The 22321-nt window shown below is 34.9% G+C and overlaps 1 protein-coding gene across 1 annotated transcript; it reads left to right on the plus strand.

Moving 5' to 3' along the window:
- The first annotated feature begins 1444 nt into the window (after positions 1-1444).
- On the plus strand, positions 1445-16722 carry LOC131954385 (neuronal acetylcholine receptor subunit alpha-5). Its single transcript, XM_059318016.1, has 8 exons — positions 1445-1536; positions 4122-4390; positions 4601-4731; positions 4844-4961; positions 7045-7203; positions 12807-12936; positions 14675-14844; positions 16337-16722. The coding sequence occupies exons 2-8, from the start codon at positions 4133-4135 to the stop codon at positions 16589-16591; spliced, it is 1221 nt and encodes a 406-aa protein (XP_059173999.1). The 5' UTR covers positions 1445-1536; positions 4122-4132; the 3' UTR covers positions 16592-16722.
- Positions 16723-22321: the final 5599 nt, after the last annotated feature.

The following is a 22321-nucleotide window of genomic DNA, read 5'->3' on the forward strand; positions in this document are numbered from 1 at the left end:
ACACACACACAGTTACAGACATACGGACAAGATTACAAAACTATATTTTTCCGACTCTGGGAGATATAAAACGTCGAAATTTGCAAAAATCTCGATTCTTTTGCACGGTTACAAGACTTTCTCTATAGGCCTTCTTCGTATATACGGGAAAGTAAAAATGAAGTGAAAGTAAAATATACCGTTTGCCGTAGGAGTAAGCATGAGAGTAGATAATCGCAGAGAGACACATCATCTTCAAAGCAATGACGACCAACTCCTTCTTATTTGTCCTCCCCCCCCCCCGCCTCACCTCAATTGTCAGTAGAGGTACATGCAGTGACCTCTGACCCCGAAGACAGTCTTATCGGTTAGATAGATAAATGACCAGTACCATTGGATGTGTATGATAGATAAATGACCAGTACCATTGGATGTGTATGATAGATAAATGACCAGTGCCATTGGATGTGTATGATAGATAAATGACCAGTACCTTTGGATGAGTATGATAGATAAATGACCAGTACCTTTGGATGAGTATGATAGATAAATGAACAGTACCTTTGGATGAGTATGATAGATAAATGACCAGTACCATTGGATGTGTATGAGATGATGTGGTTGATTGGTAGAGCTTATGACTACTAACCCGACAATCTCGAATTCGAGTCCGGGTTGAAGTGCGTAGAATGGGTATCTACATTAAGGAAGGTAAAGGCGGCTGGGCATAGTGTCGACCACATTATCCCTTCATGTTTCGAGGTTATAGAAACAGGTGAACTCTACTTCACTTGCCCTATGAACCGCCAGGTTCGAAAGGGAAATTTACTTGCTCTTTTATTGCAACAGTACCCCCCCCCCCCCCTTTTTTTTTGACTTTTGCTTTAAAGGAGAAAGAAATATGAATTTAAGTTTTTATTAATTTGATATTTTAACACAATAATAGGAGAGTGTTAAGATGGCGATAACACAGTGTTGAAGAATTTTGGTTTGATAATAAGGGTACACATATGCCTCTGGCAAATTGGAAATTGTTAAACAAATTATTTTGACACACTTATATTTGTTAAATGAAACACTTTGTCATTTAACTTTTAAAGAGGTTTTGGAATGTATGGCCAGGAGTTGAATACAGTGTTTCTTCCAGACTTTTTTCTCCGGGGGTGCACTTGAAATTTTCGAGGGGGGGGGGGGGCGGACAACAATTTGGGGGGGGGGGCGGACACTGTCAAAAGTATATATTTTCTATATAAATTCCATTTCGTTCGAGGGGGCGGTAGACTTTCCGAAGAGATGCCTGGAAGAAACTCTGGTTGAATATAGAAGCTGCTGCTATACTGGCCGGGCTATTTAGCCTACACAGTTCACCATATTGCTAATTCGCTAGATCTGCCGTCTGAAAAAAGGGAATGGAGGGGTCCCTTATTTAAGCCGCTGTGTCTAGTGACTGAACCACACAGCCTGTGTGAGTACCTTCATAACCGATACTAGTTACCAACAACTTGGCATATAATCAGACGTTGATTTCTGGAGGCGATTGCAAGCTTCCTTTTCATCGTATGTATCTTTTATTTTTTATTTTCTGACTCTGTTGCATAACTGTTTTTGAAAACGTATTTGAATGAGTTTATATTACTTAGAAATATAACTGTTAATATGCGTATCGTGGTCGGATGTTAGATCCCAAAAGTCTCGAGTTTGTATCCCGAGCTCGAGACCGTATGATATAGTTGAGTCTGATGAGTAACTGACCCGAAACAGGAAAAGTAAAGGCGGCTGAGCAAATCCCGTCACAAGTCGAGGTCACAGCAACAGGTGAACTCTGCTTCATCTATTCCATTGACCGCTAGGTTTAAAATATGAACTTTTACAATTAAGGAAACCCCTTAAGCTGAACGCGAACTTTTGCCGAAACAAGATATCCCATTTTTGCGTTGAGTTCATGCACACAAGTGAATTAGTTTTTCTGTTGTCTGTTATTACTTGTAACATGCAGAAAATGGTATCGGTATTATTGATCACGTTGTCACGTTGAAAATTGTGATGTCGCATTCTCTTTTCACAAGTGCCTTGCTTATTTAATCACTTCGTGAATTCGGCCTACTTACATCAAATGTTATTACTACTTCTGTGATCTGTTTTTACAATAAATTTTCGAATTAACCAAAACCACAGAAATTCCATATTAAAAACCATTACCATTCCACACATATTCCACACCTTTCCATACCAAAACCATACCGTTCCTCACTTAAACCACACCATTCCAAACGCAAACCACACCATTCCACTCCCAAATAACACCATTCCACACTTATTTCACACCGCTACATACCAAAGCCACACAATTCCCCACCCAAACCACATCATTCCACACCCAAACCACATCATTCCACGCCCAAACCACATCATTCCACGCCCAAACCACATCATTCCACGCCCAAACCACATCATTCCACTCCCAAACCACATCATTCCAGTCCCAAACCACACGATTCCACGCCCAAACCACATCATTCACCGCCCAAACCACATCATTCCACGCCCAAACCACATCATTCACCGCACAAACCACATCATTCCATGCCCAAACCACATCATTCACCGCCCAAACCACATCATTCCACGCCCAAACCACATCATTCACCGCCCAAACCACATCATTCACCGCCCAAACCACATCATTCCACGCCCAAACCACATCATTCTACGCCCAAACCACATCATTTCCAACGCATTTATACACAGGCACTCCATACTTACGCACAATTAAACACGCGCACACTTACTCAAATTGACAAAATTTAAAGAGACCAAGTAGATGATAATGAGACGGCGTGGTCGAGGTGTCAAACTTACGACTGCTGACCCCGAAGTCTCGAGTTTGAATCCGGGTGCAAGTCCCTAGAACGCCAGTGAGTCCACCCGTTTCTGATGGATACCTGACTCACGTTAGGGAACGTAAACGCGGCAGGGCATAGTGCTGATCACACTACCTCTTCATATGTCCCGGTCACAGAAATAGGTGCTCTACTATACTTTCTTCATGGACCGTCAGGTTTGAAGAGAACTACTTTTAGATAGATTAGAGCAATAGCTACTGAAAAAAAAAATGAAAATCACTTTATTAACAAGGGGCAAAACTAAACACGACGTTCTTATAATTAAGTGATAATTAATAAGCATACGTGAAAATAGCTATTTTGAAGCTTTGCTAGTATATAGCCTACTTTATAACAGTACAAGAAACCGAGTTAATTATAATATTGTGATTGTTTTTCGGGATCATACACAAAATTTGATTACTAGGAAAATAATATGAATCATTTAAAAAATGAACCGGGAGTGATCTCCCCTAAATTTCTCGAATATTCTTATATAACTTGGAATATAGACATAATTTTTAATTACTTAAACTTTTAAAAATAGAATAGAATCTCATAGAAAAAAGAATTGCGCACCAAGCGAACACAAACAAAAATGTGCATAATAGTGCGCAATATTATTAGTACTTTATAAATTGACATGCGTTTTTTGAGAAATCGGAAATAGCGTAAATTAGTACTTCTGGTCAACGGAAATTACTCACAATTTGATAGAAGGTAGAGAATTAGATCTTTTATTTAAATGTGAAATTTCATTTATCTATCTAAAATAGTACTCAAGTTATAGGCTTTTGAAAAATTCAAAGTAGAAAAAGTACCCCTTCCGGTTATCGGAAATCGCTCAAAAGTTGATACGGATCTACGATTTTGATAAAATACTTATATATGAAATTTCATCAACCTAGCTGTAACGGTACTCAAGTAATCGTGTTTACACACACACAGACAGACAGACACACACACACACAGACACACAGACATACGGACAAGATTACAAAATTATGTTTTTCCGTATCAGTGAGGTGTAAAACGTCGAGATTTGTAAAAAATCTCGATTTTTTTTTTTGCACGATTACAAGACTTTCTCTATACTTCGTATAATCGAGGAAGTAAAAACATCATCTCAGTGTGTTTTATTATAAACGGGCTGAAACCACTAGTATTAAATATACTTTTAGTTTAAATGTTTGTAAATGCACTGTAATTATTTTTAATGTAAAAAATAACATTGTCTTGCATGTTTTTTTTTTAAAACAGCAACACCTCTCATGGCGTCTTGTCTGAGCCTGTTCGCTATTGTGCTTGTGCTAACTGAAATTCAATGCAACAAAGTATTGCCAGGGATAAATCCCCTGCTCAGTATGGTTAATAACCTCAGTGAATCTATAGAAACTCGACCAGTTTATAACAAAATGCAACAAACGATAGTACGCTGGACTTTTTCTTTAACCTCGATTCAGCAGGTTGACGGGGATTCACAGAGCTTCTCTTGCACCAGTCAAATGGCCTTTGATTGGAAAAACGAGGTAATTTTGATGGTGAATTTGATCCGTTTTGATGGTTAATCTATCAATTTTAATGGTAAATTCTATTAATTTTTATGGTAAATGATATCAATTTTGATGGCAATTTTTTAAAAATAAATATTATTTGTATCTATTGCACATTTATGATAATCCAAATTGTCACGTCTTTTATTGTAATCTGTTATTGCAACTGTTCATTATCCCATGCAGTATTTAAACTGGAATCCAGGTGATCACGGCGGCGACGTGTGGATTTACCCTCGGCTAAATGCCGTTTGGCGACCACAATTTGTCTTCGTCAACGGCCTCCAGGAAAGTGATCCTTTCAATGGCGATGATGCGTTCGTATTTTTTTTTGGCGTCATTTAGTTCCATGTCTTTTCCATCACCATGGTTTACATTAGTTTACCTGGTGATACGAGTTTTAAAATATGTGTTCTTTTGTCTCTACAGCCGTGTGTTGGTGTTTTACAATGGTTTCACTCGTTGGGAGACCAAGGTGCATTTCAAGGCCTCGTGTGAAATTGACGAGAGCAACTACCCAACTGATGTACAGAAATGTACACTGCAGGTATAAATACAAACAGGGGTTAGGGTGGGATTTTTATGCGGGCATGTGATTTTAGTTTTTTTTGTTGTCTCAATTTCAAACTTTTCTAAGTTATTTGTATTTATTTATTGCAAAAAAAAAAAATATGAAGTTTATAATTTTGCGTTACAAACGGAACGTACTTTTGCAATCTGTTATATTCTAAAAAGTAACCTTCAGTGGCGGAACCAGAAAGTAAAACAAATAAACAAATGAACAAATAAAATAATGAACACATTAACAAATAAACAAAAGAAGAAATAAACACATGACCAAATGAACAAATAAACAAATGAAAAAATGGACAAATGAACACATGAACGCATGAACAAATGAACACACACACATACATACATATACGGATAACTAAAAAGAACACATTTAACAAGAACCATATTAATAATGCATAGCCTATTGTTAATTTTATTAGTATGTAGCGTTAATCTTAACAGTAATAATTATTTTATATACATTTTTTTTACCTAAATTTAGTTGGCTTACTGAATATTTTAGACTTATTGAAATAAGTGATATGCTTAAATATGGAGTCTATAATGGTCTATGGCGTAATCTATTGAATCGCTCCTTTCAAGTTACATTAGAGAAAGGTCAACATCCAAGCTATTTGTTGATCCATATATAAGCTTAGCTGGTCACTCTCACTGGGCTTGTAAATTTAACTACCACACTAAAATTATTAAATAATGATTTAGACAGGTATAATGACGTAGGTGAGCTGTAGATCAAAGTTCATGTATCCAGAGGCGTAGCGAGGGGGGCGGGGGTGCGGACCGCACCGGGTGACACACTTTAGGTGGGTGACACCAAGGCAAAAAATAGCAAAATATATAGAAAAAATTTGAGGGTGGGGGTGCAAATCGAAAGTTTGAGGGGGGGGGGGGGGTGGGTGCTGATCAAAAGTTTGAAGGGGGGGGGGGGTGCAAATCGAAAGTTTGAAAGTTTCTCCCCGGGAAGGGTCGCGACGCCGCTGGGGGGTGACACCATTAAGTGCCGCACCGGGTGACACCCGACCTCGCTACGCCACTGCATTTATCTATTCTATCAATAGGCCTACTAGATTTACTAGAATTACACTTTTACTAATTGAACTCAAAGTCTTACGCTACTACAGAGAAAACAATGCTACATCCAACAGACTATAGATAAACATCGTTACTATTACATGTACGCGTATGCGGCATACATTTAAATTATAGGCCTATGTAGGCCGACACACACGCAAATATACATACATACATATATATATAATATATATACATATATATATATATATATATATATATATATATATATATATATATATATATATATATATATATACTTTGTTTAATTGGGTGGGGGGGGGGGGTGACACCACGAAGTGCCGCACCGTGTGACACAAGACCTAGCGACGCCACAGTGCAATCTGTATCTGCCAGTTTGTACTTGTGACTCCTGTTGTTTGTCACTGTGTTTGTTGAGAATCCAAAATAATTCACGATCGGCGATTGGATATGTCTAGCTTTTGGTCAAATATGTAGCATATTAAAGCTTAGGATTTTATCTTCTATGAGCTGGTCACCAAAAAATATACTTATTCTTAATGGTTCAAGTTTCTTTAAGAATTGTTGCTGTTCTACGAGTGGCAGCTTAAAAAAAAATAAACTGAAGATATTTTCACAATAAACTAGCGCGAGCTGATGGCTAAATCCACCATCTAGATCAGGGGTCTCCAAACTACGGCCCGCGAGGTCCTCTCATCCGGCCCGCGGAGATCTTTTTGTCCACGGAAAAAACGTTTGTTAGTGATGGCTGAGGAAATTTGCCCAGAAAAATCAAAGACACGCCCGGAAGAAACTGGCCCCTGAACTGAAATTTGATAGTTAATGCGGCCCTCGGACTGAAAAGTTTGGAGACCCCTGATCTAGATGGAGCATGTCAGTATCACATGATTTTGGTCATGTGTTTGCAAGGGATCTATTAACCTCAATAAACGCCTACAGTCATTGTCTTGGTGGGTTCAACTACCAAAAAAGCGAATTCTAAGAATTTTTTTTTATTGCAGCTGGTCTCCAGGAAGTTGCCATACAAAGAGCTGCGTTTTAAGCCTCTGGGAAAAAAATCAAACTTCACGACCTTCAAAAACAACGAGTGGGAGTTGGTTGATTTGGATTTGACCACATACAACGAAACAGACAGCGGCATAACCTACTCGGCTATTAAAGTAATGTTATCACAATTACACAGCTTACTTGGGGTAAAAAAAAATTGGGGGGGGGGGGGAGGCGCAGGAGGGGGTCTTTTTTCTAATTCGCAATTAAATGAAATAATTTAATTACTAAATTGGGAAATAGAGTCTTCTAACACACACAAAAACACACAAACACACACACACACACACACACACACACACACACACACACACACACACACACACACACACACACACACACACACACTCACACACACACACATATATATATATATATATATATATATATATATATATATATATATATATATATATATATATATACAACTTAGTAAATGACTATAATACCTCATCTTATCCATAGTCTATTGAACTCACTAAAACAAACGTAGGCGCCATAGCGTTCACGAGAAGATTTTTCAAAACAAACGTATTTACCCAGCATATTCAATTTAGTGTTCAATTATATTTGTTCCATAGTATTCAATTTAGTGAACGATTATAATACCCCCAGCTTGTCCGCAAACCGACTGAAAGAAGTAAACATAGAGGACAATTATAGGAGCGGCTTCTAAGCTGTTAGTGATTAAAAATAATAATTAGTAAACTGTACGTTCAGTGTATAAATTAAAAAAAAAGGCATTTTTTAAAAAAATATCCGTGTTTTACGCTAATTAAGTGATTATTTATTTTTCCTAAACCAAAGCAAATTTAAAAAAATGCCCCCCCCCCCCACTCCAACGTTGAATTGTTTTTTTTACTTTCTCGTGTATACGAATTATAGAGAAAGTTTTTTAATCGTGCAAAAAAAAAAAAAGAAAGAGATTTTTGCAAATCTCGACGTTTTGCACCTCCCTGGGTCGAAAAAACAAAGTTTTACAATCTTGTCCGTATGTCCGTGTGTGTATGTTTGTGTGTGTGTGTGTGTGTGTGTGTGTGTGTGTGTGTGTAAACACGGTAACTTGAGTATGGTAACAGCTAGGTTGATGAAATTTCATATATAAGTATTATATCAAAATCGTAGATCCGATAACCGGAAGTGGATTTTTTTCTACTTTCAATTTTTCCAAAGCCTATAACTTAAGTACTATTTCAGATAGATAAATGAAGTTTCACACATAAGAAAAAGATCTAATTCTCTACCATCTGTCAAATTTTTAGTAATTTCCATTGACCGGAAGTAGTAATTTTTGCTATTTTCGATTTCTCAAAAAATGTATAAAGTACTAATAATATTCCGCACTATTATGCACATTGTATTTGGCGTTCACTTGGTGTGCAATTCTTTCTACAAGATTTTAAAAAGTCAAGGTATTTAAAATGGATTAAAAATCATGTCTATATCCCGAGTCGCCATACCCTATTGTTTTATATAAGAACGAGCTGACCCGCTGCGTATCATACGCCGCTATTTAGTTGTGTTTTTTTTTCTACTTTTCAGTAATTTATAATTTGTGAATTCGACAGTACCAATGCTGCCATTGAAAATATTTGCTTAAAAACACTAACCCCCCCCCCCCCCCCCCCCCACGTGAAAGCAGCCTCCTCTTAGTTACCTCCTCTAAGTTTAAAATCGTTTCAAACTAAATTATCTGCCCCTAATAGCCGTCACCAAACCCGTCTCTATGATTGTAAAATGTAAACAGAGTGAACACCGCTCACCAGATCATGTGGGGGTGGGGTGGGGGTGGTAGTGATAGAGAGGAAGAGAGGGGACTGCAAAGGAGCGCTTGCAGCTTGTTTTCTAACTGATCCCAGAAGAGAATTATATATATAGATATTCGAGAAAGTTTAGGGGAGATCACTCACGGTTTATTAAAGAGTAAACATTTTTTTGTTATCTATCATGGGAAGTAATTTGCGAGAAAGGAACAAGGTGAAGTACACTTTTTTAATTTTTGTGAAGGGAGATACATTTTCTTTGTTTATGTTACATGACGTTAATTAAAATTATACTTTTGGCAAAATAAATTTCTTTTACAAAGCCGTATATAATAATTTTTTAAATTAATGATTTAGATAATAAACACTTTAGGTGTATTACATTATGGCGATCAACTCGAATTCTTTTACTATATGTCACTTCTACCAAGAGTCCTTCCGTCCTCTGCTGTCATACAGAGCCACAGAATCCTTCAGAATCCAGCTGTTTACTGTGCTCTCTTCAAGTGATATGCAACAATTAACAGCAAAGGGGTTGCGCCCACTAATAATCTCTCTAGGGCAGGGGTCGGCAACCTTTTGAGACTGTAGCGCCAAAAGTCACAATTTGCAAAATTTCCCAGTTTTTAAAGAGTCATTAACAGTTCGATTTTTCTCGCTATATGGCATGTCAAAAAAGAAAGTCGGATCCGGTTCAACACCGTTTATCCGAATGCCATGAAACTTTGGAGAGTATATGAGAATACTCCCAAGAAGATTTCTGCGAAAAAAATAATTTCTTATGGGGCGTGATTTTCGTCAATACACGATTAGGCGCCAAGATTTCCGGAACGGCTATGTTAGCACTTGGCGTCCTGCATAGCGGGTAAAGGGTACTACTATATTTAGCGGCAAAACTGCAACAGGCGCAACCGCCGGCACCTCGTCGATTGCTCGACCCGAAGCGCCCCAGGCAATATGACATCTACGTTAATTTTTTTTAAAAAAAGGCTATACAATAAATAATAATCGTTAATGGGTAATAATAATCGTTAAATTAATCGAATCAGGCGCGCCCTCTGGCGCCACGGTAGAGGTAAATTTGGCGCACCGGGCCTTCTCGTGAGCACAACGGCGCCTTTGTTCCTTTTAAACATTGCGATAGGCTATGGATACAATGGATTGCTATAGTCGCACACTAAATCGAATCTGGCGCTTGTTCTGGCGTCTCTGCAGGGTGCGATTTGGCGCCAAGAACTATCCCGCGAGCACTACGTTAGTTTAAAGGAGCACCCTACATTATTGATAATGCGGCACACGACATTTGGTGATTAAACTGAGCTAGGGCCGTACGCGGCGCCCTGCGGTAGTGCATTCGGATTCACGAGAGCGCCACTTTCCGTCTCCGACACCTAGGCGGTGAGTGATAAATGTTAATATTTTGGTGAGTGATTAACTTAAACTCAAGGTTTCCATACAGCAAGCCCCATGGCGGGCTGGGAGGTAGTGTAGGCAAACCCGTGTCCCGATAAATAGGATCCAAGCACAGGCATTGTTTACATTTAAATAACTCAGTTTTAGAAAACAAGGAAGTACATTGAAATAGAGAGTAACTAAAATATTCTACTAGAATAGCGAGTGTTTATTGCTTACATTTATTATAATATCGTTCATTACCGAGTGTTACAGGCTAATATTTTTATGAGTTTTTAAAAAATAAAATAAAATAATTATTAATATTTGTGCATTGAGCAAGAGCCGCATTTTGACATCAAAAGAGCCGCATGCGGCTCGCAAGCCGCAGGTTGCCGACCCCTGCTCTAGGGCAATAATAACCCGGGAAAAGAGCCACCCTGACTACGGTTCGGGTGGCTTAATGTAAACTTGGGCCCAGTGCCGGTGCCAGGTTATTTAGCGCCCTAGGCAAAACTTATTAAAAGCGCCCCCCCCCCCGCAATTGTTTTCGTGCCCCCGTATTATCAGGGGCGTAGCGACCCTTCCCGACGCCCAGGGACAAACTTTCGATTTGCACCCCCAATCAAACTTTCGATTTGCACCCCTCCTCAAACTTTCGATTTGTTTATCCAACCCATTTTGGCCCCCCCTACGGACAGCGCCCTAGGCGACCGCCTAGTTCGCCTTATAGGTAGCGCCGGCCCTGCTTGGGCCCCACCCTTTACAGCTCTTGCCAAGTAGACAACCATCTCTTTCGGTCAATCTCAAACGTTGTGATTCAAGTAACTATTAAATTCAATGGTCAACAAAAACTTTCCATTTCTAATTGTGTCTGAAAATTATTTTGTTTAGTCCTTTAGCGCTCATTACGTCCCTTGATTAGGAAAACAAAGCTACTCCCCTTTAAAAAAAACATTACATCGGGGGGGGGGGAATTTACTTTTTATTACTTTGTTTTGGTGTAAGGAAAAAAAATAATAACATAATTAGCGTGGATTTATTAAGTGCATTGTTGTTGGTATTTTAAAACTGCCTTTTATTTATTCCATACACTGAACGTACTGTTTTCTTCTTCTTATTTTTAAATAAAGACAGGTGAATTAACAAAAGATATTTATTCGGGAACGGAAATTCCCGCAGGTTATTATTTGTGTCTTTTTTTTGCGCATTCGTTTTGTCTGTCTTTTTTTGCGCACGAAGGGGAATTCGTTTTTGTCAGTCGCGCCAGAAAGCTCTTATATAGACATTTGCACCAAACTACAAGAAGATAAACTATTTGATATAATACTAGTTGTCCCGGATTGTGTTGTCTTTGTGTTGTGTTGTTGTTGGGTTTGTGTTTGGATTTGGTTTGTTTTCGTTTGCTTTTTCGTATGTTTTTCCTTTGTATTTGTGTTTGTATTTATGTTTGTGGTTGTGGCTGGGTTTGTTGTTAGATTTTTGTTTTCGTTTGTGTTTGTATTTGTAATTTTGTTTGCGTTATGTTTACGTTTTTTGTTTTGGTTTTGATTGGTTGTGGTTAGGGTGGGCAATGCAGGGTATATGATGATTACTAAAGACACAGGTAATGGTCCTTAACAGATAGGTTTTTCACAGAGGCCAGAACAGGGCCTGGCCGGGACGGCTAGCTATTATATAAAATTAAAGGTAGTGTTGAAAATTAATTTTTAAATTATATTGCTATTCGGGTAAAGTGTCATGATATACTACAATGTGCTTGTTTTTTAAACTTTTTTTGCACAATATGTCCTGTTTGGAGTGGTAAAATGAATGGATACACTTTCTTTTAGCACAACATATGACTTTACAACCGTTTTTTAATAAAGATGTATACGATATTTTTCTTTAAATTATGTCATTCTCATAGTTTATAAATTTTAGGATTACTAAATTGATTTGAAAACTGTAATGTATTATATAGATTTTGAGATGTTGATTCCTACAAAATAAAATTTTAGGATCAGTGGTCTATGGAGAGGTAATATAGTGTTATATCGGGTAAGAAAGGGTAGGAAATGTCTAGCTTTCTTTGAATGAGATTCTAACCATAAGTAAGTTCTAGAAAATTATTCGATATTATTTTGAAGCTTTACTAATCTATAAGGACATCTTACAGCTAAAATATGCGTGTTCTTAGATTTATCATATTGTTCATTCAAGTAATTTTGTATTTAACTGAGATCAACCTTTAGTTGTTTTTTTTTTTAAAAAAAGAAAAAAAGAGCGTAACAAAATAATCACGTAAATTAAATAGTAAATTATATTTATCAAAACGATATTAGTTCTAACAGCTTTTTAAACAGTAACCTTGAAAAATTAGCCTAAAGTAAAGATCGTCACAGTTCCTGGCATGGGTTCAAAGTTGTGTTTCGAAGAGTGACAAAGGAGTAATGGTTAAATAGTCAGACATATCAGTTGCCGTTTTGTGTGTATAGAAAGTTGGTATGTAATTCAGCTAAAACAGCGTTTAGGCATTCATAAAATACCGCTAATTTATTGTGTTTTACCAACTGTTTCAGATAACTATTAAAATTAGCCGGAAGCTATCTATATTTCATTTCATTCTGGTGTTCCCGGGAATTTTTATCTCCTTTGCATCCGTCATCATCATTGCCGTACCCGGAAATGCCAAAACAAAACTTGGTTTGGGTAACTATTTCATCCCATTAATTTACTTATTCATTATAGTAATCTTTATATTAATATTACAATAATTTTAATGACCAATTTTACATCTAATTAAATTAAAAATGTGGCATTGTCATAAAAAACAAACGAGTGTGGAATGTTTGGACAAAATCGTTGCATGAGAAGTGGATGAAAATTGAGTTATAAACCACAAAACAACAAACAGACATTGTGAACTAAATAAAAGCTCATAAAATAAAACGGAGTGATTCCCCCCTAAATTTTCTCGAATTTTTACTTTCTCGTATATACGAAGTATAGAGAAAGTCTTGTAATCGTGCAAAAAAAAAAAAATCGAGATTTTTACAAATCTCGACGTTTTACATCTCACTGATACGGAAAAACATAATTTTGCAATGTTGTCCGTATGTCTGTGTGTCTGTCTGTCTGTGTGTCTGTGTGTGTGTGTGTAAACACGATAACTTGAGTACCGTTACAGCTAGGTTGATGAAATTTCATATATAAGTATTTTATCAAAATCGTAGATCCGTATCAACTTTTGTGCGATTTCCGATAACCGGAAGTGGTACTTTTTCTACTTTGAATTTTTCAAAAGCCTATAACTTGAGTACTATTTCAGATAGATAAATGAAATTTCACATGTAAGTAAAATATCTAATTCTCTACCTTCTGTTAAATTTTGAGTAATTTCCGTTGACCAGAAGTACTAATTTACGCTATTTCCAATTTCTCAAAAAACGCATATAAATTTATAAAGTACTAATAATATTGCGCACTATTATGCACTTTTTTATTTTACGTTCACTTGGTGTGCAATTCTTTTGTCTACGAGATTTTATTCTATTTTTAAAACTTTAAGTATTTAAAATGGATTAAAAATCATGTCTATAGCCGAGTTCCCATCCCCTGTTGTTTTATATAAGAATATTCGAGAAAGTTTAGGGGAGATCACTTCCGGTTTATTTTTTAATATAACACTACGGGAGATTGCAACTCTGGATATAAACTTGATTTTTAATAAATTTTCAAATACTTAAAATAAATAAAAAATAGAATAGAATCTCGTAGAAAAAAAGAATTGCACACCAAGTGAACAGCAAACAATGTATAATAGTGCGGAACATTAGTACTTACTAAATTCATACGCGTTTTTTGAGAAATCAGAAATAGCCTGGAGTACTACTTATTTCATTTGTCTATCTGTAACAGTAGGGACTACTCAAGTTATAGAATTTTTAAGAAAAGAAAAGTAGAATAGGTTCAATTTCGGGTTACCGGAAATCGCTGAAAAAATTATACAGAACTACAAATTTGATATAATACTTATATATGAAATCGCGTCAACCTAGCTGGAACGGTACTCAAGTTATTTTGATCACAGACACATACACCCATAGACATACAGACAAGTTTGCAAAATTAAGTTTTTCCAAATCAGGTACGTCTAAAACGTCGAAGTTTATGAAAATCTTGATGTCAATATTGTTCACGATTTCAATACTTCCTCTATACTACTTATATGAATAAGTAAAAAGCTCACATTTACAGACAAAAATGTTTTATAATTTATATAAAAAGGGTTAGACTACTATAAAATGTATTACTCTTTGTATTTTATCATTAGAACATAAATTTCGTAATACGAATACATGCCTTGACTAATCCTAAACTATTAACTTATAGAAAATCTAAGTAATGTATACCAAAGATTGTGTAATAATAATTTTTCCCACTCCAGGTATAACAGAAATATTTGCTTTGGTTACGTATGTAATAAGTATAGCAGTATGCTTACCGAAATCCGCCTCCGTACCAAGAATGACCATGTTTTTATACTGTAATATTGCATTTACAGTATTAACGGTGGGGGCTGTATTTTTGATACATGCCATCTACGAAAAGAAGGAGGTTAGTACATTGTTCTGTTGGTTTTTTTGGCTTAGTTATTTGTGTAGAATTCATTGTGTGTACAAGCCACGAGACTGCAGAAACAGGCGACAATAGAAACAAGAGTCAGTTGAAAGTCAGAATAAACCGAGTCAACAGAAGTAGGAGTCAATCGCAGCAGGTAAAGCTGATCCCTAGTCACATTCTGTATAGTGAACTCCTCTATGGTACCAGACCTAAGGGACGCCACTTAAACTACAAAGGTGTGCGTAAACTGGACATACGTAGAATGGGTGGGGATCCTGACAGGAAATAAGGCCGACATCTAAAAGACCAACATCAAAAAGGTCTACTGGACATAAGGCCGACCAGTTTCATAAAACAACAAACTCTAATGTTAGCCTTGGCTATATTCCCAATAGTAGGGGTCTCCAGTTTGTCTGTTTTTTTTATCAGGACAAATCCAGCAAGAAGCAAATGTTTCTCCTTCATTCCATTGTAACTAAAATATGAAACTATACACGACTGTTTAATTTTTCAATAAATATTCGTAGTTACATTAAATAGACTAAAAATACAACACAATGCATCTTAGTATTTGTCGCATATATGTTTAAAATAAAGCGGGATTTATTTCCCCTACACTTTCTCGAATATACTTATATAACAAAACGGATGGCAATTCGGGATATAGACATGATTTTTACAAGCTTTTATGTAACTTGCTTTCTCGGCTAGTCTGTCGTCTGTCTGTCGTCATAGATGGAAACGCTCGAGAAAAATTTTGGGCACTTCTAACTGACAAACCGATTCAAAGTTAGCAAGTGGGTTAGGACAAGAAGGCAATGCAATCTAACATTACATTTGACTTAATTGGATGCCTTATTAATTTTTATGAATTAATTAAATTTCTTGTCCCGATTAGTAGGCTGTCTTATCCAACTATTTCACACTATTATACGAGCGTTATCTTGTTCATTAGATGCGCAATAGAATTAAGTCATGCAACTCTATTGTCAATAACAACATTTAAAATACTGAAAAAGAAACCGGGAGTGCTCTCCCCTAAGTTTCTCGAATATTCTTATATAACACTACGGGGGATGGCAAATCGGGATATAGACAATACTTTTAATCTTTTTAAAATACTTTTAACTTTTTATAATAGAATAGAATCTCGTAGAAAAAAGAATTGTGCACCAAGTGAACGCCAAACAAAATGTGTATCATAGTGCGGAATATTAGTACTTGATAATTTTTTTTTGAGAAATCGGAAATAGCGTAAATTACTACTTCCGGTAAGCGGAAATTACTCAGGTCAGGTCCAGGACCAGGTCCAGGTCTAGGTCCAGGTCTAGGTCTAGGTCTAGGTCTAGGTCTGCTATCGTTTTCATTTATCAATATTTATTTTGTGTGCATTCTTTTGAAGATTTTGACTTTGATCTGTGAAATATATTATTTTGTGAGTTTTTCAAATTTATTTCATTTCTAAAATCGGTATTTTGATATTTAGAATGAAGAGCGGAGAAACTCTACACGAGACCAGTACACCCAGACGTCTGCTGATGTACTAGAGTCAGGCGAGGCACTGCAGGAAAACGTCACTACTGTCTCGGAACTCACACGCGATAGAACAAACAGCAACACGAAGTGCCATCACAAAAACAGCAAAAGGCTTTCTGAGATTGTGTCCTCTGTTGTTTTTATTATAATATGGATTGATGGGAATGTCTTGTATTTCTCAATGTGGCTGTCTTCTTTACTATGAGATGCAATCGATTTAAGTGCCTGTAACCATTTTTCACAGAAACCGCACACGGTAAAACAAAAAATGATTTTTCTTTTAAAAAAGTATGAAAATAATCAACTGTAAAAACAAACAAGAACCCATCCATAACATCAAACAGATGACAGGACCTCAATGGCCTATATTTCAAAGTCAACTTTTTGTACTAAATGTACATTAATGTTTAGAAATAGTATTCACAGCATGGAAGGATGTATAAAAAACTTAAATTGATCTCTGTGAAGTAAGCGTAATTTTTCCTTACCGATTCCAAAACTTTTATAAGCCTAGAGTCAATACATATATTGTAAGTGGAATGATTCTGTTTATAGTAAAAATTAAATTAAATGCGAATGGAAACTAAATAGTCCAGCAATTTTTTTTTTTTTTCAAATATAGCGAAGATATTGATCACAACAGTTAAGCTTACTAAACAAGCATAAGCAATTTTAATACAATTTAAATGTTTATGCTCATTGACTACTAAAACTACTTTTGTACAAAAGAACAATCTTTTTCAAAATAACTCTGTCTTTAAAATTAAATTTAGAAAAATGTAGTAGTCACATTGTTCTAACAACATCTGTCACCGTTTTATTGTTTCATTTATGCTAAAAAATTAAATGTAGCTGTTTTTTTGTTTGTTATTTTTTTTATTATTAATATATTTTCATATTTTAAAATTACTAAACTATTCTCTTTCGAGTTTACAGTTGGTTGAGAATAAACCAGAAGTTTAGCGACCTATTCCTGCACAGGGGGGGGGGGGGGGGGGGGGGGCGTGGGTTTGGGGATGGACGGAGAATGGGACTATCAATATTCCCATCCAACTTCATTTACAGTACTGTTATTCACTTTGGAAAGAGTGTTTATTTCGGTGTCACACTATTTAACATAGAAAAATAAAGTCTTTGAAAAAAATTGGAAATTGTAAAATCTTAATAAAAAAAGACATATGACTTATATTTTAAACAAATATTAAAAGTATAAAAATATGTTTTTAGATTACTGAAATTGCAAACACAATCCAAGTGAAAATTTGTTGACAAAATACTTATATACATGTTCTTATATAATTTGACAAGTAATGAACAATATTTCCCATTTACTTTTAAGGATAGATAATTCACAAAAAAATTAAAATTACATTAGAAAAAGATGTAAGTAACTTCTCTTAGTTTATTTTTAGTTTACAATAAAATTATAGATATTGCATTAAATTACTTCGGTTAACATTGTGTAAAATTAGGCACATTTATTTTAAGCACATTTGATAATGCCCTAATTACTAATTATTTTCTTTATAAATATTAGATTATGATCGTGCATAAATGTCACGCCCCTTAGATACGAACTGGTGGGAACTTTAGACCGATGTGTGAACCAGAGGGGTTGGGGGGGGGGGGGGGAGAGTAGATGTTAATTCAATTGGATTTACAAATAACCTTTTTTTTATAAATTGTCTTAAACAGTAATCAATATACCTAACGTTGGCTCAGTTTATTAAATATTTTTAAAAAATTAAAGGAATTTCATAAGAAAAGAACTGGAATTATATATACATTGTACAAGTTAAAATATAATATCTGCTATAATAAAATATACAAATTATTATGATATATACATGATTTTTAATCTTTTAAAAAATTAGCTGAATTTTAAAACAAATATTGTAATTAGAGACACATTTTAATGTTTCACTAATAGATCAGCTGAATTATCTTTTTCTGCTTTAAAAACATCTGACAAAAGGCAAAAGTAGTGTCGACTATATGTGTTATATTAGTTTACCTATCCCATATACAACTCTTTTTTCCAAAGACATATCAGTGTCTACTATGGTGCCTTAATATGTAACTGTTACTTTATTAATATGTTTGCTATAAACAGCCTATATAAAAAAAAGACTATTGTAACCGTTAAAATGTTTAAATTATTATTTTTATTTTAAGTATTGCTATGATTATTGTTATTATTATTATTATTATTATTATTATTATTATTATTATTATTATTATTATTATTATTATTATTATTATTATTATTATTATTATTATTATTATTATTATTATAAGTATTATTATTATTATTATTATTATTATTATTATTATTATTATTATTATTATTATTATTATTATTATTGTTATTATTTATAGTGTCAGCGTCCGTACTATGAATAGAGCCTTAGATAACTTATTACATCAGATAAATTATGATGGGTTAGCATTATTATGTCTTTAATTTTGCAGTCAGCGGCTTAGCTACCGTAAAGCAAGGCATAGGGTACAATGAACACAGGTGTCATTTTTCCTCTTTGAAACAATAGGACTTGTAAATTGTATAAAAAGTAGGTTACCAACTTCTCGTTTTGGTAGGTCCTACTTGCCAGCTAGCGTTTTTTTTTTTAAACAAATGTGAATATTTTATTAAATTGATAAAGAGTAAATATATAGAGAAGTTGCTTCTGCTATTTCTGTTTTAAATCGTAAACAATGATGATAGTGATAGACTACAAGATGTAAATCTAGAGTAACTTGAAGGAAGGTTAGATTGTTAATTTTTTTTTTAAAAGAAGCGTACAGTTTGTTGTTAGCCTATTCATTTGAATCCCTAACATGTTGACCTAAACGCCGTTACAATAATAATACAATATTATCAATATCTTGGCCTCCCGATACATAATTTGCTTAGTTGTATTATTAGAAAATAATTGTATAGTCCGGCATTCATATATTAAATGTATATAGGCCAACTAAACGAACTTATCTTAACTATATTAATACAATACTACAAATACTCCGATTTTCTGTGACCATAATATTATAAGTTGTCTATTTATCAATTGTTTTAATTTTAATGTAAACTTTAGTTTAAAATAGGCTATTATTAACCTAATAAATAATACTAAAGTAAATACTAAGAAATAAATATTTAACTGCGTAAGTCAAGTAAAGATAGAAAGATTCCTTTTATTAATTTAGAAATAGTTCAATAAAACACTAACTAACAATTAAATCATACATTGAAAGTAGTATTATGTAAAGTTCTAGTATTAGTATATCTACTTGAATTGTAATAAACCACTGAAACTTAACAACTTGTACTTTCAAAGAATTTGTCAACTTTGCTCTACTAGCAAATTTAAAATAGCATTTTGGCAATATATGTGTTTGGCTCTTGTCAATATAGATGACTGCATATTTTTTACAAGAATATAGGTCTACATTTATTCATATATTTATATATATATATATATATATATATATATATATATATATATATATATATATATATATATATATATATATATATATATATATATATATATAAATATAGCAAGTAAACTACCTTTTTGTTTGCAGCAAATTAGACTACGTTGTATATTCTGTCTTATATAAAAAATGGCACAGATAATAGAATCACAAATAAAAAACAGCAATATAATCTATCTATCTATATACTACTAAAACTCAAGTTTGTTTACATGTTTGAATATTTATTTTTTTGTTTGTTTTTTTGTTTGTTTGTCTGATCGTGTATTGTAAATAGTTCTACTCTATGTGGAGAGCTGTAAAATAGTATGTAGGTAGAGAACAATTTTTGATTGCAGACAGACTGTTAATCACACATTTAATTAAAGACGTTAATTAATTTATTGATTTATTCATAGGTATATTAACCACATTTTTTAAAAAAAGATTAGAAAAACCACTAGACTCGACGGAACCGTGACGTCACATTTTTTTGTTTACATTTTAGTACAATAAAATGGCGGCTTCCATCATAGGCCCATTCAAAAGTTTAACGCGTTCTAAATCTAATTTTCTGTCGGCCATAACTTTAACAATACGTCCGTTTGCTGTTTTTATTACGTTCCAACACTTAGGGGTCATCCATAAATGACGTCACACTCGTAGGGGGGAGGGGGGGTCCGTAATTTTGTGACGATGTGTGATGAGGGGGAGGGGGGGGGTGGGTCAGATGTTGCGACGTCACATTTTTGCATTATAAAAAAGCAATGTTAGAAAACGAATTTTAGACGTTATTTCGCGTTTTAGATAACTGTTTTAATAAATTGTAATAGTTTAGACAAGATTTTGGAAAAATATCGATGTTTTTAAAAAATTCAACTGCAATTTTGAGGGGGGTTGTAGGTTGAAGTGTGACGTCATTTTAGGGGGGGGGGTCTGGCTTTTTGTGACGACGTGTGACGGAGGGGAGGGGGGGAGGTAAAAATCGTCAAAAAAAGCGTGACGTCATTTATGGATGACCCCTTATATAAAATTTTAACTGTCTTTTTTATTTAGTTTTACCATAAATTTCTCTAGCTCTACAATCTATGTAAGAAAGTTATTTATAGATCTAAAAATATCATATGGCCAAGCAAGTTATTTATAGATCTAGAATCTAGGTTAAACAAAAGATTAATTAGATATAGATCTATACCAAAGATTAAATTTATAAAAAATACAGTCCATATTATAATCATAATACATTTTTAGTCCTTAAATACTTGAAATAAATCTTTGTGATTTATCTATCTAGATCTAGATCTAGATTCTAGATCTAGATCTAGATTCTAGATCTAGAATTTCTAGATTCTAGATCTAGACTAGATCTAGATCTAGCAAGAGTTACGCAAATACTAGATTCTAGACTTAAGCAAACGAGTCGTAGAATCTAGATATAGATAATTCTATCTAGATCTAGATAATTTCAGACCTTCTTTATTGTATATAAATCTTTGGCTAATTTAAGATAAAATTTAATTTGAAAGTTACTACTACTAGATCTAGATCTATGCGCGTAAATCAAGTTGCAAAAGGAGACTCAAAGTATTAAAGTATAGTATAAAAATTCATCTGTGACGTCACGAGTAAATAGCTAAGTTGTTAGTGTAATCGGCTTTCATGCGGGTGGCACAGGTCCTAGACCAATACGTCAATGATAATTTTTTTTTCAATTTTTATTTTATTTTTTAGATGTGAATGATAAAGTTGCCTATCTGAACTTGGCGGGATACAGGGCTGGTGAAGTAGAGTTCATCTGTTTCTTTGTCCTAAGCATATGAAGGGATAGTGTGGTCAGAGACATGCTCGGCTGGAATCGTTTTTTAAACGATAAAAACATGTTGTCAGACACTTTGAGGGACACTGGGCAGGTGAAGTAGAGTTGAGGTGGTCACCTGTGACGTCAGTATATGAAGGAATAGTCCGAAATCGGTGTTTTCGGTGTTTTTAAAAGATTAAAAAAACATATTTTTGAATGTGGGATCTGTTTTTTTGTAACGGTAAGTGACACTGCAGTAGCGTAGCGTGGCGGGGGGGGGGGGGGGGGGAATATGTCCCCGGGCGCCGACATTAGGGGGCGCCAAAATGGGTTGGAAAAATAAATTGAAAGGTTGAGGGGGGTGCAAATCTAAAGTTTGAGGGGGGGTGCAAATCGAAATCTTGAGGGGGGTTGCACATCAAAAGTTTGAGGGGGGGGGGGGGTGCAAATTGAAATCTTGTGGTGGGGGAGGGGGGTTCAAATCGAAAAGTTTGTCACCGGGCGCCGGGAAGGGTCGCTACGCCTCTGAGTGACAGACGTGATGTTTTTTGATGGATGACCCCCGAAACCCACAGTTATCCAACGGATGACGTGTAGTCTAGTATGCTACTAAAACTCAACTTTGTTTACATGTTTGAATATTTATTTTTTTGTTTCTTTGTC

Source organism: Physella acuta, unplaced genomic scaffold, assembly GCF_028476545.2.
Source record: "Physella acuta isolate Inbredline_101_S28 unplaced genomic scaffold, ASM2847654v3 ptg000993l, whole genome shotgun sequence".
In the NCBI taxonomy this organism is placed as follows: Eukaryota; Metazoa; Mollusca; class Gastropoda; family Physidae; genus Physella; species Physella acuta.